General features: G+C 27.4%; 1 protein-coding gene across 9 annotated transcripts in view; it reads right to left on the bottom strand.

Moving 5' to 3' along the window:
• The window catches only part of LOC107447376 (coiled-coil domain-containing protein AGAP005037), a 759,443-nt gene that overhangs the window by 413,163 nt on the left and 327,805 nt on the right, over nucleotides 1-18,475 (bottom strand). For all 9 annotated transcript variants that reach the window (XM_071184692.2, XM_071184693.2, XM_071184694.2 and 6 more), the window contains one exon: nucleotides 16,163-16,231. In XM_071184692.2, the coding sequence (XP_071040793.1) occupies nucleotides 16,163-16,231 (69 nt within the window). The remainder of the gene's footprint in view (nucleotides 1-16,162; nucleotides 16,232-18,475) is intronic.

The following is an 18,475-nucleotide window of genomic DNA, read 5'->3' as shown; positions in this document are numbered from 1 at the left end:
TAAATAGAGAAACATTTTAAACTATCACAATAGATTTAAATTTAGCACTCTCATTTATCTTTTCTATTACACTTTTCTCTCTTTTTAAGGAAATTGTGAAAGTTCAGCAAAATATACTGCATTTGGAGAGAAATCTAATTTTGAACTCATTAATTTAATAATACGGAAAAAAATGCTTTTTTAGAACTTACTCTCTTAAATATAATCAAGGTGCATCTATTTAATAGCATTTTTATTCCTAAAACAATATTAGTATATGTTTTTTAATGAAATATATACCGATTTTAGAACTATACACTTTATCTTACTCTGAGGCAAAGTGGGTATATAAAAACATGTTCTTTTGAAATCATTACTGTAAAAAAAACAATCAAACAAAATTGATAAGTTTTTTTTTCATATTTAATCAATATGAACCCAATGTACTCAAAATGCATCAAAATGTTCATTAAAACAAATTATATCCAGAGAAAAAATAAGTTTGATTTTCAAAAAAAAAAAAAAAAAAAAAAAAAAATTAATTTTATACCCACTTACTCCACCTGACCCTATTTTTCTTAAATTCGATATCAGATATTCTATCGAATACTTATGTATTTCATGGAATACTAAAATCTATTCAGCAAAGAATGAAGTGATTTAACATTTTATGTAAGCATTCTATAGAATGTTAAAAAACAAACTAGCTGTGTATAAAATACATCAAGCATTTTATAAAACTCCATATGTATTATATGGAATACCGGTAATTTATATATCGCCGTTAACATATCAAATAGGCTTCCTCTATGGCATTTGTTCATTATTCATATTATGCATTATTTGTAGTCTTGAATTCGTATCTTTAAAATAACGGCTTCACACTGACTTGTTTTTCTACATCGCTTAAGAAGCATTTGTCATTCTATGCAATGCCTATATAAAATGCTTAAAAATTCGCATATTTCAATCTTTGCTTAAACCATCAAGGAATATCTATGTATTTTATATATTATGTGCATTCTAAAATGCATTTTTATTCCATGAAGAATATGTATTCTAAAAAACTCTATGTATTCTATTAAGTCTATCTAATCTAAAATTTCTATGAATTCTAACCTGCCTATATATTCTAAAATGTCTATATATTCTAAAGAATGTCGTTGTTTTATACATTCCAATAACTTATAGGCATAAGACACTAACAAAACAAATACTTATGTTGGAGTTATGACATGGTAAAAAAAAAGATACAACACGTTTTATAAAAATGTTATCTAAGGATGGAAAAATTTTAAAATATAAAGCTTTAACATTTAGATAAAAAGTTCATAAATATTTATATATTTAGTTTAATACAGTAATATATTCAGTTTGGCAGAATATATCCTTGTAGCAGAATACTGATTTACAACTAAATTTATAAGTAGCAATTTTTGCGTAATTAACTAGTTAATTTATAATAGTAAGCCCAAAAACTTTAATACTTGTAGTTTATAAATAACTATTTTCTTTCCGCCAATAATGAATATATAAAGAACTATTTACAAAACAAAATACTACTAAACTATGATAATTACTATATTTGCTTCAATATCCTGCAATGATCTCTAAATAATATTAAGAAATATCATTTCCAGCCTGCTGATATAAATAATATTTTATCAAAAACTTTTCGGAGTTGCTTAATATATTTTTTTCCTTCTTTTTATAATCGTTGAGCAAATAAGAACTTTTTAAAACTTAAAAATAATAAAAAAAACTTTACCCTACTTTCCACATCTAGTAATTTAAATGAAAATTCGTTTTTCAAATATATTGTACGGTGAAAGGCTCTGATATATGATTAAAGAGGAATGTTGGCGACGCCAATTAATTCCATTTCGAAGAGTTTTAAAGGAAAGCTGCCAAAACGTATGAACTTTTCACATGAAATGGTATAATTATATTATTTAATTTGCATTAAAATCTGTTTTGAAATAAAAGTGCATTTAGAATTAACAAGTACTTACTCGAAAACTTAGCCTTGTTTTATTTTCATAACAAGCGATTTTTACATAAATTTCTTTTTTAATTATATAAAAATTAAAAAGTACGAGAGAAGAACAAAATAAGAAAATAAATAAAATAATATATATATATATATATATATATATATATATATATATATATATATATATATATATATATATATATATATATATATATATATATATATATATATATATATATATATATATATATATATATATATATATATATATATATATATATATATAAAGTGCATTAAGCAGACACCATAGTTAGACATATCAGTGATTAGCAGCTTTAAAACGCTTAAAAGCATAAGTTAGGACCATTTTCCCTTTGTTACAATTGAAAAATATTTAAGGAAAATAAATAATTCACAGTTAAGAAACTCCTAATAACAATTAAATTAACTGTCATTTTAAATAAACTGAGAAAGGTAAATTGTCAATTACTCTTCTATTTGGTAAAAGGAATCGGCAATCAAAGTTTAATATTGCCAAATAAATGGTAAAAAATGTATTGTTATGGGAACGTGGTAATTTGAACATGTTATAAAAAGGGAAGGTAGAGCATGGTATAAAAACCATTTATTCGGTTAAATTTACTTAGTGGTTTTGTATTTTTACTTAACGTATGGAATTAAGAACTATACTTTAGAACAACGTTTCCCAAACTTATGACTTTTGTGTACCCTTTCTAAATTTTTCGTAACACTGTGTACCACTAATAAAAAACTAAATGTATTTTTTACTATAAAAAAAATTGCGCAATAGTCAAAATCACGACTGACTATTGCCACCACTAATTATTAACTGTTAACTCTGCAAAAAATAGCCAATAGAAAAATACGTAATCGCAAATTTTCATGGCTAGCTTTGTTTTCAAATAAAATGTTTTTGAAATTTTCATTTATTTAAAGATATTTCGCGTAAGAATGTGTACCCCCGCTAATCATTTGTTGTAAGATATTTTGCGTAAGAACGTGTACCCCCACTAAACTGTTCCCGTACCCCTGGGGGTACGCGTACCACACTTTGGGAAACACTGCTTTAGAAAACCTGAATTTCCGGTAAACCGTTTACCATAAAGAACGGAGAAATTACCAAATAAATGGTTTAAGTATCGTATATATTTTGTTTTCATAACCTAAAATTAATAATTTTTTCTCTAATAAAAATTTCTTTACCATGTAAAATTTTGCCAGAATTGTTTCCTCCGGGTGGTTTCCATTTTTCTATATTTCTAAGTTATAAAAAAATTATCTAAGTTATAAACTTATTCCCACAATCAGAATTATTTTATTCGTTTAATTTTTCTTAAATTCAAGCTTTTTTCGATAAGTATAAAACAATAAATAACTTCTCAGACAATTAGCTAGCGGGTAAGATTTCATAACAATTTTTTTTTAATGGTAAAGTAGATGCCCCGGAAATAAATCTGAAGAAAATTTCATTGGTTTATTTTTAATGCTTCATGAGCTTTTCCAATTCATTAAGTAACACAAATTTGATTAAAATATTTTTTTTTCAAAATGCGTGATTAGATTTGAGGCTTAAAAGACTAATCTTCATTATTATGTAACAAAATTTCCTTTTTCCTTTTTGTTCTAATTAAATTCACAGACGATTAAGCAAAAAAAAAGCACTACTTATTCTTCTATAACCATAAATAAAGAGTTTTACACGCAAAAATGTAATAAAGAAATTTTAAGTGAAAAAAAATTCTTTTTGTAAAGTACAAAAAATTAATAATTATTTTTTAGAAAAAACTGTATTAAATTACCAGATAATTTACTTAAAATACTCACATAAATCGATGGCATGGTTTATTAATTTTTGTTTCTAATTTTCATTTACGTAAATATTTTTAATTTTATATATTTTCAGAGTTCAAAATAAAGTGAATGTCATTCAACGATTATAAAATTGAAAACTTATAATGCAGTATATGAAATGCAATATTTGTAATGCAATATATCAATATGAGTGTTACATGTATCAAACTAACATGTAACACTTCAGATATTATGGCAAAAAATTTATAAAATATGTATTATATATATTTAATATAACATCTCTGAAATGATAAATGCTAAGAAATGGTTTCAAGAATATTACAGAAATATTTTAAACTGTCGAGGTGCAATTAAAAAAACATAAATACATACGTATACTTTATAAAAATAGTACACATTTTTGTATGTTTAATAGCAGATGAATGCTTATGGTTTTAAAAGCCCCAGGACAACAACATTAAAAGTATTTCTTTGAAATTCCATTACAAACCAATTAATGCTTGATAATCCTATCGCTTTAGAAAATTATAACTGCTATTGATTTGTAAACTATGTTGCATTAATTATAAAAAGTAATTATTACAAATACGTTAAATTTGAAAAATGTATAAACTTACAATTCACGAAACACGCTGTTTTGGGGAATTCTAGTTTTTAGCGGCTCTGTTTGATTTTCCATTTCTCCAATACGTATTTTTTGTCTAATCCATCGATAATATGTTCACCAACTTATCAGTGTCTTATAAAATTAGAAGTTCGTTCACTGGCTCAAAATTGGTTTAAACAAATTGTCTTAAGATGCAAGAAGTTGATGTATATTGGAACAGTTCGCAATTTAAATTTTAAACGGTTGACAGATTTTTATTTTTAAACTGCCTGTGTCGGTTAACCCTTTCCCTCTCACTTCCATCAAAATCATGGGGTGAGCTTTCGTTTTCTATTTCTTGTGCCCGTGATATTTCCGGCTCGAGGGTTCAAAAATAATGCACCAATAAGTTTTGATTATATGTACCGGAATTTTTTTTAATTTCTTGTTTTACTTGTTAAAGGGCTGCATCAGGATATTTTTATTGTAATTGGATATAGTTTATTTTACATTAGATGTCAGCACTATCCAAATATACATATTTGTGTAAGGATTTCGTACTCTCAGCTTATCCTTTTATGCTCTTTATGAATACACGTGGTTTGTGCTCAGTGATAAAATATTTTTTTATTACTGTCGAGTCAGAGTTACATGGACATATGGAGTATATATGGAGTTTTAAATTTCAAGCTAAACAAATTACAAAAATCAAAAATTAATACATTTATTCTACATACACCTTTTTTATATAATTATTTTGAATAAAAAATTGGCATTTGTATGACTGTTTTCTTGAGAAATAATAATAATTTTAAAATGATATCAAAGAATAATGTATTAACTTCTCGTCTAGCTTCTACTGTATCATGCAGTTTAGTCTTTCAGCACAGAAGACGAAGATGATAGTAGTTGAGACAATTTCAACAATTTAGCAACATACACAAATCACTTTCAGCGTTTAAAAACAACTACATAAACACTGTACACTGTAAGATATACCAAATAAAAAGTACCAACACTTAGTGTGCCGGTACTTCCTAACGTAAAATCCATTTTTACAGGCACAACGGAAAAAAAATCTGATAAACCGTAATTTTTACAGTGATAATTACTGTAAAATCACTGAATCACTTTAATTAAATAAATATTACTGCAAAAATTACGGTATATCTTACAGTAAAAATGTATTTTACGGTAAAATAAATTATATGGTTCATGCACCAAAAGTGCCGCTACTTTATACTGTAATTTGATCCGGGAATTTTCATAGCATACATTGTATAAATTTTTCGAACATGCTTAACCATATGACAGTTCAAATTTCAGAAACCTTTAATATGGTGAAAAGTTAAACCCAATAATCATACTTCTTTAGCTTGATTACACGAATTAACTCTAAAATAAAAAAAAAATAAAAAAACACGTTACAGCTTAACACCTTATCTAGGTTGCAGCAGCCGGCCAGGTAGCCAAGCAGTTAGAGCAGCTGACTGCGAAGCCAATGGCTGCGGGTTCGAATCCCGCTCTGGGCATGGATGTTTCTCTCTTGTGTTGTCCTCTGTTGTGTGTGATGTGTGAATGTGGCCCACCCTATGAACGGGTTTGTGGCAGTGTGACGTGGATAATGTTGCTCGCCTCCGTGACTTTGGTTTACAGGTGCCCACTGGGTAACGTAAAATGAGTAACAATTCCGGTATCTTCTTAGGCGAAGAATAAAGTTCAGTGCCTGCCATTCGGAAAAAAAATAGGTTGCAGCAAATCTATATAATATCATGGTTCAAAGATATGGATATTATTCAAAGTTAAACTCATTTTTGTTATAAAAAAATTATTGATTTTGAACTTTCGACTTTAGTAAATAAACAAAATACAAAGAAGCAGTACTAGTAGTTTCGAAAACAAGTTGCAAAGGCAAAAAACTAATACCAGTATTTTATTTTTCTTTAACACCAATAACAACGTGTTTGTGGACCTACGTATTTTATATAAGAAAACATAAAATAAATGATGAACTTCTGGTTTAACTTCCACCATCTTATCTTGCAGTTAATTCTTTCAACACAGAAAGCGACGATGATAGATGTGACAGAATTACCGAATCCGTTTCCTTTTGAAAACAATTCAAAAACGGCAACTCCGGTTTCCGTATTTTTACAGCAAAGAAAAATCTCTTTTATAAAAATACAAATGGTAGTGGGATATATTCTATTTTGTTGGGGACACAGAATATTCTCCATTTATCATTCTAACAGAAGAGAGAAATGAAAAAAAAAAGTTTTTAAACGGGTAAGCTGAGAACACAGGGGGTGGTGATATCAAAAGTTCAGAAATGAGTAATGCAAACAAATAAATAACTAAACACATCAACGTCCGAATAAAAAAAGAAAATTTCTAGAAAATTTATAGAGTTGGTGTTGGGTGGGGAAAGTGGCGTAAAAGCATTAGTTTTTAACTTCGTTAATCAGCTTTTAAGCGGAGAAAATGTTCAAAACTTTTCTGCCAGGATGGCCCAGGCATTAAGCTAATGGATGAAGCTACTGGATGCAAAAATTATTCTGAATTAATCTACAGCGTAAGCCTTGACTCGTTGCTGGAGAATTAATGATTAATTTTGTTCTAGCCTTGTTTTGTCACATTAAGAAAGCTGTGCACAGTAATGTTTTCAGTTCTAAAAATACCCGTTTAGGCGAGATTTAAGAATAGTTTTACCAATGAACTAATGCATATTTGCAAGCTATTTTTAAAGGGCGGTTATACCACATCACTAATGCTAAAAGGTTTTAGAGTCCTTCTCAAGAATAGTAAAAGTAATATTAATAATAAGATAAACCAATATCACTTTTTAGAAAAATCCATTCAATATTGAACCATTATATTTGGATAATAAACCTTAAAAGAAACTTAATAAAGTATTAAATTGAGCTATACTTGATTTCTGGTATAACCATTACTATCTTGTAATTAAATACAGGAAAAAAACAGTTTGCACGATAATATGGTAATATTTAGCACCGTAATAAGGTTTAATAAGTTTGCAGCAAATTAAAAAAATAGTTTTGTTCAAAGCTATCGAATATTCCTTATAATGTGTCTTCAAAGGGAATGTATATAAAATTTTCAAAAATGTATGATAGAAAGCTGAAGGAAAATAATAAGTATAAAGAATATATGTTGAAAGTAAGAGGAAAAATTATTGATTGAACAAGGAATAATTAAACTTAATTAATTGAACCAGATTGATAAAACTAGGAATTTATGATTGAAAGACTGAGTGACATAGAGAAATTGATTGACTAGATGCATGAGTTTTGCCATTTAATTTAATGGCTCAAAATTTGGATGCGGTTTTACTGCTCTAAATAAAAGTTAGGAATTTTTTCTTTACCTACTTAGAAAGTTCTTATTTATGAAAGTCTCTAAATGCCTTATTTAAAAATTGAAGGAACAAGGACAAAATGATAAAGGAAAAGAAGAAAGAAGGAAAAGAAAGGTCACTAGCATAACATGCAGCTATTAACAGCAGATTTTCTCTTAAATGCTTTTTTTTCTCTCTTTTTTTCTATAAATTAAGTGTACATGTGTATATTTTTGCTCCTTAACGAAACTTTGCTGTTATGAGAAAGTTTTACTTTTTTAAAAATAATTTTTTTAAACTTACGATTGTAATGCTATTTAATATAAAAATGCTAGCTTATTTTTCTTTTAGAAAACATTTTTCATAATTTTATTATTTACAAGATTTCGCAGATTTTCTGTAGCATCTGCTATGATAAAGAAAATTATAATGTAGATTATTGATTGCTATAAAGTACCGTTAAAAGTCACATTCTATACAGTGTGTCAAGAAAATATTGAACAATTAAATATTTTTCAAATTTGAGGGATTAAATCATGATCCTAATTAAAGAAATTATTCATTTTTTAAATAATTATTCTATAGTATTTTTATGCGAGATTAAATTTTCTCATAATTAACAGAATTTAAATTTTTATTAGATTCTCGAGAAAGAAAAGTTCATCAACGTTTAATCAATAAAAACGTTAAAAATTTCATTATTCTAGCTTTTATTATGCAAGATATTTTATATTTGAAATTTTTATCTAATGAAATAGGAAACAATGTAATTTGGGATAATTTTAACAAGTAGAACTAATAATTACCTCTGCTAAGGTTTTAGAAACTAACTAAGAAGAAAGTAAAATTTTAATTAAAAATTCGTCGTTGAAAATAGAATTTAAGTCGGTCTCATTTATTATTCTGATAGAATTCAGTTATTCTCATGATTAGATTTAAGTTTGTCTCATTCGTTATTTATTATTCTGAGCACAGTAATAATCAATTTAGCTTTCCGAAATTTTTATTTTTTATTATATTTCCTTTTGTTAAAAATAATGTATATCGATGAATGTTATGCATATTTAATTATGTACTTCGCAAAATGTTTATTTCAAAATTAAATAATATTTTTTATTTAAAATTGGCAAACTTATATAATTTTGTTTAAATACACATTTAATTAAATTATTCTAATTAAATAAGAATAAATTATAAAAAGTTTGTTGTTCACTAGATTTTCTTTTTCTTTGAAAGTAACATTAACAATCACATAGTAATTTTAAAATGCTTCTGATCATATAATATTAAAATACGTAGCTTATCACATGAAACTATTTTAATTTTCAAGTAAATTCATCAAAACGAAGTGTGTCTGTAATAAAATTAAATGATAGATAAATATTCTCTTTTATTTCAGACACGTAATGAAATTTTGATTACAGACGAGATTTATCGTCTTATACATTAGCGCAAAATTTAAAAAAATTGCTATCGCTGCACTTTTCTTAAAAAAATAACTTTTCATTAATTTTATTTTTTTATCTATCTTACTTTACTAAAAAGGCGAAAATTTTGTATGGAGAGTTATTTAAATTAACCGATTTTTTTTTAAAATTATTAAACAATAGAATAAATGAGCAAGCGATACATAAAAATGTTGCGTAAAATATTTTATTATTCACTTATTTATTCATTTTTACCGTGCAATGCTTATTTTTATTTATTTTTACCATGTTGTGCATATTGAAAATTTTGAAAGTTATTAATAGAAAATACAAAAAATAAATTCATAGCAAATGCACACTCTTTCTCTCGCGCTTAAAAGAAAAATTATTGTTTGTTGGAAACTTTTGCAAGCATCCATAGAAAGTAAAGTAAATTTTTGTTTCAGAAATCGTAAGAAACTTGTACTGCTAAAGCGTTGTTTCGTATCATGTACTTTTTATTTCTTTTGAGAAGTGGATGATTTTTGTGAATTGTTTATTTATTTATTTGGTCTATTTCTTTTTTTTTTCTCTCTCTTTTCTTAGAAATTGAGAAAAATCTACACATAAATTTGTGAATTTCTGAGCACAAAAACCAATGGTATGTTTAGACTTTTCGCAATTTTTGTGATATTGAGAAAAATCTTCTCATAATTTCGAGAATGTGTGAAAATAAAATTCTATTTCTTTTGAGAAGTGAATGACTTGTGTGAATTCTGTATTTTTTTTTTTTTTTGGGGGGGGGGGGTATTTCCTTTTTTTCTTTTTTCCTAAAAATTGAGAAAAATCTATGCATAAATTTGTGAATTTCAGAACACAAAAACCAATGGTATGTTCAGATTTTTCGGACTTTTTGCGATATTGAGAAAAATCTTCTCATAATTTTGAGAATGTGTGAAAATAAAATGCTCTTTCTTTTGAGAAGTGAATGATTTTTGTTAATTGTGTATTTATTTATATATTTTTTTGGTCCATTTCCTTTTTTCTCCCTCTTCTTAGAAATTGAGAAAAATCTACGCATAAATTCCTAAATTTCTAAACACAAAAACCAATGGTATGTTCAGATTTTTCGCAATTTTTGTGATATTGAGAAAAATCTTCTCATAATTTTGAGAATGTGTGAAAATAAAGCTCTCTTTTTATAAAAAAAATTAAAAACCGTGTCTTCCAAGTAGTTATAATTTTAAAATTATGAAGTAAAATCACCATAGAATCCATGTTTAAAGGAAATTCTGCGAAGTGTCCGTTTTACTTATAAAATATTTTGGGAAGCGTTTATTTCTATGATAAAAATTTTAGTGAAGAGTTAGCTTTAACGATAAAATCTTTCGTAAATAGTCCTCTCGCTTTAAAAATAAAATAAAAAATAGTGAAGGGTTTGTTAACGAACGAAAATTTCACCTAAAATTTTTACCTAAATTAAAAATCGCCTAAATATTGTGTCTTTATTTTTTTAATTATTTTAAGAGAAAATTGAACAAACTTCATTGAAATTTTTTAAATCAATGAAACCATAAGTATATGAAAATGAAAACTAAATGTTGATTTAAATGCTCTCACCTAATTGCCAAGTAATATTTGGAATACTATTTCGCAATTAAGTGAGACATAACAACAGATCGGTCTATACAAAGTTTTATATGCTCGCAACTGAATGCAACTTTAATTGCAACACTTTTCTAAGGAATAAGAGTCATATTTATTCACTGAAATGTATGAATGAATAAGTAAACGGGATTTATAGTAAACAAATTAAAATAAAAAATTATAAATCTAACTCTTTGATGGAGATATAGAACATCAATAATAGATGGCAGCACGATTTATGATGACATTATTTATTTAAATAACTTTGAGGGGTGAGAAGGAAATAATGAAATTTATAATTTTTTTCCAATAAAAATTTGATATTGGGAAAAAATACTTAAATTTGTAACTTGTAAATTTAAAATTGCCACTTTTTTTCTTAATTTATATAAGGGCTGTATACAAATCTCAGAAGCTCACGTACGAGCAAATAAAAATATCGCTTATAATTATTACTTACAGATTATACTTACAAATTATTTTAGTTAAGACAACTTTTATTTTTTGAAATTTTTGTATTTTTAAAATGTTGTGGTTGAAAAGAGCCATTCATCATGATCATTGCTTTTATTGTGATTTATCTACGGAAGATTTTAATATTTTAGAAGGATAGAAGAATATTGTAGTGCTGCCATCTATCAACATTATTTAATAGCTCAAAGAAAATCAAACTTTAAATGGACAACAATTCTCATAATAATTTCGACTAAAAGTATTCTCTTATGATCTTTAAACAATATCTAGTATACTCCTTATAGTAAGTGGCAGACTCCCACGTAGTGCGTAACTCCCAGTTTTTTCCTTATAATAAGAATTTGAATAGAAAAAAAAAGTACATAATGTAAATAAGCATAATACGCATGATTTAAAGAGCTGCTTTTTTCTCTTCAGAATTTCTCTTAGGCTTATTGATGCAGCCACAAACAAGAAACTAACAGAATAATTTTCATTCATTTATTTACTTCAGCTAATCATTTATCAATGTAACCATTAACTGTTCCTTAATTCCATAATTTAATTCAGCTAAGCTCGGAAGAAAAAGTTTCTTTCGTATAAATAATACCTTTGCGAGGCTAGATTTTTTTTCACTTAATTTGCATCAACACATATAATTAATTAAAACTAAGTAAAGATAACAACCTCTTATCTATCATTGAAAAATATTAAAATAGTTTCACCTAAAATCAAATGTTTCTATCGATCTATTTCGAATTTTATGTCTTATGCCTTTGATCAGTAAAGTTTTTAATCAAGTATTTATCTGTAATTTCATTAATTATTTATTTTAAACATACCTTTTAAATCCATTACTCATTGTATCTCATTCATAAGATTGTACAAAAGTGAGGTAGGAATTACAGAGTTTCCTATCCTTTTCGGTCGCGTGATGAAGTATTCAATTTAAAATATTAAACTTATGTTGTTTTAACGATATTTTTTAAATTATTTTTTAAACTTATTTTCTGTTTGGGTCCATAAAAAGAGCTAAATAATAATTAAATATGTTCATGATCAAATCTCGAAAAGCTGTTTCAAAGAAACTGAGAAAAGTGACTCTGCGACAGTATTCGTAAATTTTCATGGAGTTAATTACCGCTCTTTCAGAATATAGTGAATAGTCACGTGCTAAATAAGATTTTTGCATTTTGACCAAACATTTTTAATGCAAACATTCAGTTTGAAAGCAAACATCAAGCATACAAGTTTAATTAATAAAATTTTACTTCGCTTATTTCACTGAAAGTCAGAAGCATGAATGTTAAAAGATATTATTGCATAATCTAAAGGTCATTTACATTTTTCTTAACAAATTTAAAATATTTACAGTTTAAATTACTAAGTAAATTAATGCACTGAAATTGCAAAACTTAACAGGAAAAAGAAAAGCGCATTCAGAATCATATACAAAGTTAATATTTGGCTCATAGCGTATGTATTTGTATCTCTTACTACATTTTAATTTTTAATATTAAGCACAGCATTCATTTTGTCATATTTAATTTTATAGACTTTAAAATAACTAAATTATAATCAATTGTCTTTATCGTAACTTAAATATCCCCAAAGAAAATAAATATACATAGTAAGTTCTTCAGAATTTTCCATTTATTCTAAACTTGGTTAGTCCACTGTTACAACATCCATGACCTAACTACTAAATCAAAATGACTTACGTTGTTTGAAGCGGACCTTAGCCGTGGGCGGTTGCCTGACCAACGGCCTAACCGATATTGCTTTCCTATTAGTATATATTCCATTGTCCAGTTGCTTGACCCGCACAACGCTATGTACACTTTTCCTTTGATGGTGACCACGCTTGTTGTGACTCACAACACTGCTTGACCGTTGGAAATGCAAACCCACCGGGCAATTTCCCATCACAAATATCTTCTAAACACCACAAACTCATCATGAGCCAGACGATAAATTCATAAATCGAGCTGATGGCTCCAATAGGGTTGACGCCTACATCATCCTCATATGAAGATTCCAGAGAGAGAATTACGATCAACAGCGCCACTCCTGTGGGGAGTTTTGTTTGTGAACGATTGTTTATTTATTTATTTTTCATCCTCTTGCTCTTCTACCATCCCTCAAACCCTCATCTTCCGAAAACTGTCCTTAATGGCAGGATAGGCCCTGCGCTTCAGCAATTGAATTAATTGTCAGAGGAGTAGGGTTTGCCCAGCCCATAGATCAAAAGAACGTTTTGGGGAAGTACTAATGGATACACTTGGTGATGAGTGGTAGTGTTTTGTGAGATGGGGCAGTTTGTGTGTGTGTTTTGGAGGATATGTGCTTTTTGTACTTGGGTTGACGCAATTATTTTTGATGACGGGGCAAACAGGAAAATACAATTAAAGGAATGAACAAATCAACAATGTCCATTATCGCCAGAGAAGAACACGGTGGTTGAAATGTTACACTTTTTTTGGTATATTAAATATATTAAACTTCAACATTTAATCTACCACATTAATGCATACTCTCCAATTACTACGAAATTTTAAGACTTTATTGAACAATTACTATAACTTAAAACTATAATAATAGAAACAAACAATACTAGGAAGGCCAGGGAGCCAAATGTTATTGGCAAATACCGTTAAATAATAAATAAATAATTGTCTAATGAATAAAACAGTTTTCATTCATTTTATGCTGATGCGAGTAGGGGGTGTTTTGATCTTGTTCATCAATGACCACACCTTAAAAAATTTCTGTTTAATGAATTCATATTAAATATACCAAACACTTAAATAGTGTTTTAGTTGTTACTGATAATATTTGAAACTGTGTTAAGTCTGCGTTATTTAACCACAATGTTACTTAACCACATATTATATTCACAATGGTTGTATGAATAGACTGCACTATAAGAAATTCCTGATCAAATTAGGTAAAAAGTGCAGGCACCCTGTCGGCAGCATCAGTAAAATTCATTGGCAGTGTAAAAGGAAAAAAAGCGAGACGTAATAAAGAAATCCAAATCAAAAAGTTAACAAATGTGTCCCTTTTTTTTTCTTTTCTTTTTATTTTACACCATAACACATTTCTCTTTTTTCACTTATTTTTTTCAAACAGAAAAAAAAAATACTTTCTTTATCCCGAAATTCGTAACCAGTGATGCATGCTCCGAATAGTTTAAACGAATTAATCTATATTAATTAATCAATTAATTAACTAAGTAATAATAATCAATTAATAAATAATCATTATTAATCAATCTTTATTAATTCATTAATTAATATTTATTATTAATTATTAATTAATCTCAAATCTTTACAGACGTCAGCAACTTTAACAATTCAGAATATGCTGCTTTAATTGTAAATTTCAAAGAAACCCTTAATGAAAAACACTATTTAGGTTAAATAAAATCAAGCACTCTTAGAAAGCAGGACAGAAATATTAAATTAGCTTTACTAAAAATAAATGTATAATTGTTCGTGGAAAATGCATTCTTTTAAATTAGAAGAAATAAAAGAATTTCTCCTATTTCCAATTACACAGTACAAAATTGTTCATTTATTTTAATTGAGCATTACATAAACTTCATAAATAAATAAAAACTATAAAACGAGTTCAGTTTAATTCCCAACGAGATGTAGAGAAATTTTAAATGAACATAACCTATTAAATAATAATCAAACACAACCGTTGACAATAATATTTAATAAACAAAAATTAAACAGATAATTAATTTATGCTAATATAATAAAATGCTAATTTTAACCGAATCCAAAGCAACACATTTAAAATATTGAAAAGGAATGGTTGGTTAATGCGGTTTTAAATTAAATGTATTTAATTGATGAAGAAGATGAAAATTTGATCATCTTTTTATCTGAGTTTGGGCTTTAATGGAGTCAAAACGTCTGCTTTCAGATCTTAACGCCCATCGTTGCTATGGTGACGATCAGAAATCTATCTAAGATCATGGTAGTGCTGAGATAATTGACATATTAATTTGGCGGATAAATTAAAGGCCGGAACGCTGTAAAAGAAATGAAAAGAGCGCCGAATGATTTTATGGTCTTCCTTTAAAGTCGTTACGAGTTCTCTATATTTAACTTGTGATAGAAGGGCTTCCTGTAGGATTCAGAGAATATTTAACGCGAAAAAAAAATGTAAGGTTATTGCTAAATGTAAAATCTTAGATTCATTCCTTAAGAGTATTAGAAATTTCAGAATTATTCCTAAAATCACCATAATTAAGTACTAAATGACTACATCAATAAGAAACTGGAGTCATAGTACACAAAGAAAACAATTTTGGTAAAATTACAGTACTGTTTCGTAATAACATTTCCGGTAAAACAAAATCATCATTCCGATGATAAAAACAGCATATATGGTATATATATGAACCATTCATTTAGTAATTTTTCCGCTCATATGGTAACGATTAACCGGGAATTCTGGTTTTTTAAAATTATAGTTCTTATTACCAAACATTTAGAAAAAATACAAAACACTGAAAAGTAAATTTAACCGAATAAATGGACTTCATGCCATGAAAGAAATCATAATAAAATTACCAAATATTGTCACGTTTACCAAAATTTTATTTATTAAACTTACATTATTTATTAAATTTTAATTTATTACATTATTTTATTGTTTTTCATTCATTAAATTTTATTTTTACCACGTTTACAAAATTTACCAAAATTATTACCAAAGCGCTTCGGTGAAAATTACTGAGGTTTTTGGTGTATGCATAGAGCCAGAAACACGTGCAATTTACCCGTATTCGTATTTAATTATAGTACATAGATGTTTATATTAAGATGTATGTTTAATGATTTATATTGCTGATGCTTTAATACTAAAATATGTTAAATAAATAGAGTACTCACGTCTGATTGTTGGAGGACCTCCACCTCCCCTACCACCACCCTTATTATCCTCCACCGCCCAGTCGCTCTCTGAAAAAGCAAAAATAACAGTTTTAGAACAATATAAATAATCACAATCACTTAAATTCACAGATTTGTCTTTCATGCAATATTTTACTTGTTTATCACTAATCCTTCATAGGTAAAAATAGTTAAATTAAACTGAAAAAACCCATTCTTAATTTATGAAATATAGTTTAATGTTTTCAGTCCAAATACATTTCAACCTAATTACACAAATAAGCACAATCACTTAAATTCATAGATTTGTCTTTCATGCAATATTTTATTTGTTTCTCGCTAATCCTTCATTGGTAAAAATAGTTAAATTAAACTGAAAAAATCTATTCTTAATTTATAAAATATTGTTTAATGTTTTCAGTCCAAATATATTTCAACCTAGTCTAAAAAAAGCAAATTTAATAAGAAAGAAGTAGTAAATATAATGGATGTGATTAAAATATATAATACAAATGGAAATTCATGACATTAAAAATTATAATTGCGAATATAAAGCGTTCCTCATGCATAAAATATGAATTGCGTGATACCGTTTTAAACATGAAATATTTTTCAGCAGCAAAGAAAAAGAAATAAATTAGAAAGTAATACTTGCGAAGTATAAATTCAATTTTATTTTATACAACTCATTTTTTGAAAGCACTAACAAAATTACGGTAGTTTGTAATAAATATGTATTATGATTATTTGTTATAAATAAATAATAATATAAACAATTGCTGTCCAATTGTTAAAATCTCTTTTGATCAACGGTTTTTAAAAGAATTTTAAAATTCATATATTTTTTTAAAATTCAATCACGCTTGTGACGTATTTTTATATCAATTATTTTAATGGGTAAAATTATGCAGAATACTTAAATTTATAAATATACCATACCTAATAAATGTACTTGCAATATTTAAAACAAAAATTCATTTGAAAAAATAATGCTTATTAAGTAATAATGATAACTTACGTTCCAAAATTGGTTTAAGTTTCACGTAAATCATGAACACAAAAACACTGTCAAATATCTTTACATTTTAGTATCCTTTTGTACATTCAAGCACATAACAACTTAACAGCCACTTAAAATATCCAAAATGTAGCTACAATTAGAAAGTCAGCTCCATAATTGACGAAAAAAATATTTACATATTGAAATTTTCCTTATTTGTTCTATGCAAACGAAAATGAAACAGATTAAAGATATCCAGAATTTAACAAGAGCAAACGATTTGAAAACTAAACGTGCAAAGAGAGAAAGATCTTCAGAACTGAAGCGAAATTATAAGAGATGAGGACTAAGCGTTTGTGAACTTAGTGTTATAATTAAAGGGATGACTCAACATCTTTCAACAACTTAAGAGTCGTTAGCTCGGCTCGAAGATATCCGAAAAAGCAGGAAGTTGTATATACTCCATTCTTTTAACAAAGGGGGAATATCTGCGGTTGATAAAACAGTTTATGTTTCGTTGGAATACCAATTACATTGGGTCATATAATAGAAAAAAAAGTTGATAAAAATAAATTCTCACGAAATACATTCGGGAAAATGTTAAAGAATTTCGCAAATTGTTATTTGTTTGCACATGCGTCAAATTTTTTTTCTCCCGAAGCTATGGCACTTTCACGAATTGTAGATACTCTCCGTAAGCGGATTGTTATAGTTTTGAAAATACAGTTAAAAAAATTATTTCTTATCAGATCATATTTACACTCTAAGAAATCAATTACAAATTGGAAATTAAGAGCCCATTCAAGCTGCTTCAGATTGCCCAAGATCGAAGGAAAATGCTTAGAAACTAAATTCAGGACGAAATGTTTGCACACACGCGAGTCACATTTACGTGCATATGCGAAATACACCGAATTAGGGGATGGTAGATCCGACATGGAGTGACATGTGTTCCAGCTTATGTAGCAATCGTCGAGAACTCAAAGCAGCAAATTGTTTGTCAAAGTAGACTTGAGCATTCTTTATGGGATTAAGATATGAAGATCTAGCTGGCAAACCTTCCGACAAAGATCTTCTCGTTGTAGAATTCATCGACGTGATGACATGCTAATATTATGGATTGGCCAATTGTAAGTTTACTACGATTGTGATTTTTTAACAATCGGTCGCTGCTTTTTTTTTCCGCATACGTTACATTAGCTGCATAATGGGCTTTATTTTTTCTCCATATTTCGGTGTTAGCCAACTTAAGAGGACGCTTTACGGTGGGAGAAGCTTTTCATCGCGAATTCTGTTATAGAAGATTAGAAAAT

Source organism: Parasteatoda tepidariorum, chromosome 10, assembly GCF_982258835.1.
Source record: "Parasteatoda tepidariorum strain Cologne lab strain chromosome 10, Ptep-v5.0, whole genome shotgun sequence".
NCBI classification, from domain to species: Eukaryota; Metazoa; Arthropoda; class Arachnida; order Araneae; family Theridiidae; genus Parasteatoda; species Parasteatoda tepidariorum.
The sequence above is the reverse complement of the archived record's forward strand: the minus strand, read 5'-3'. Positions and strand labels throughout refer to the sequence as shown.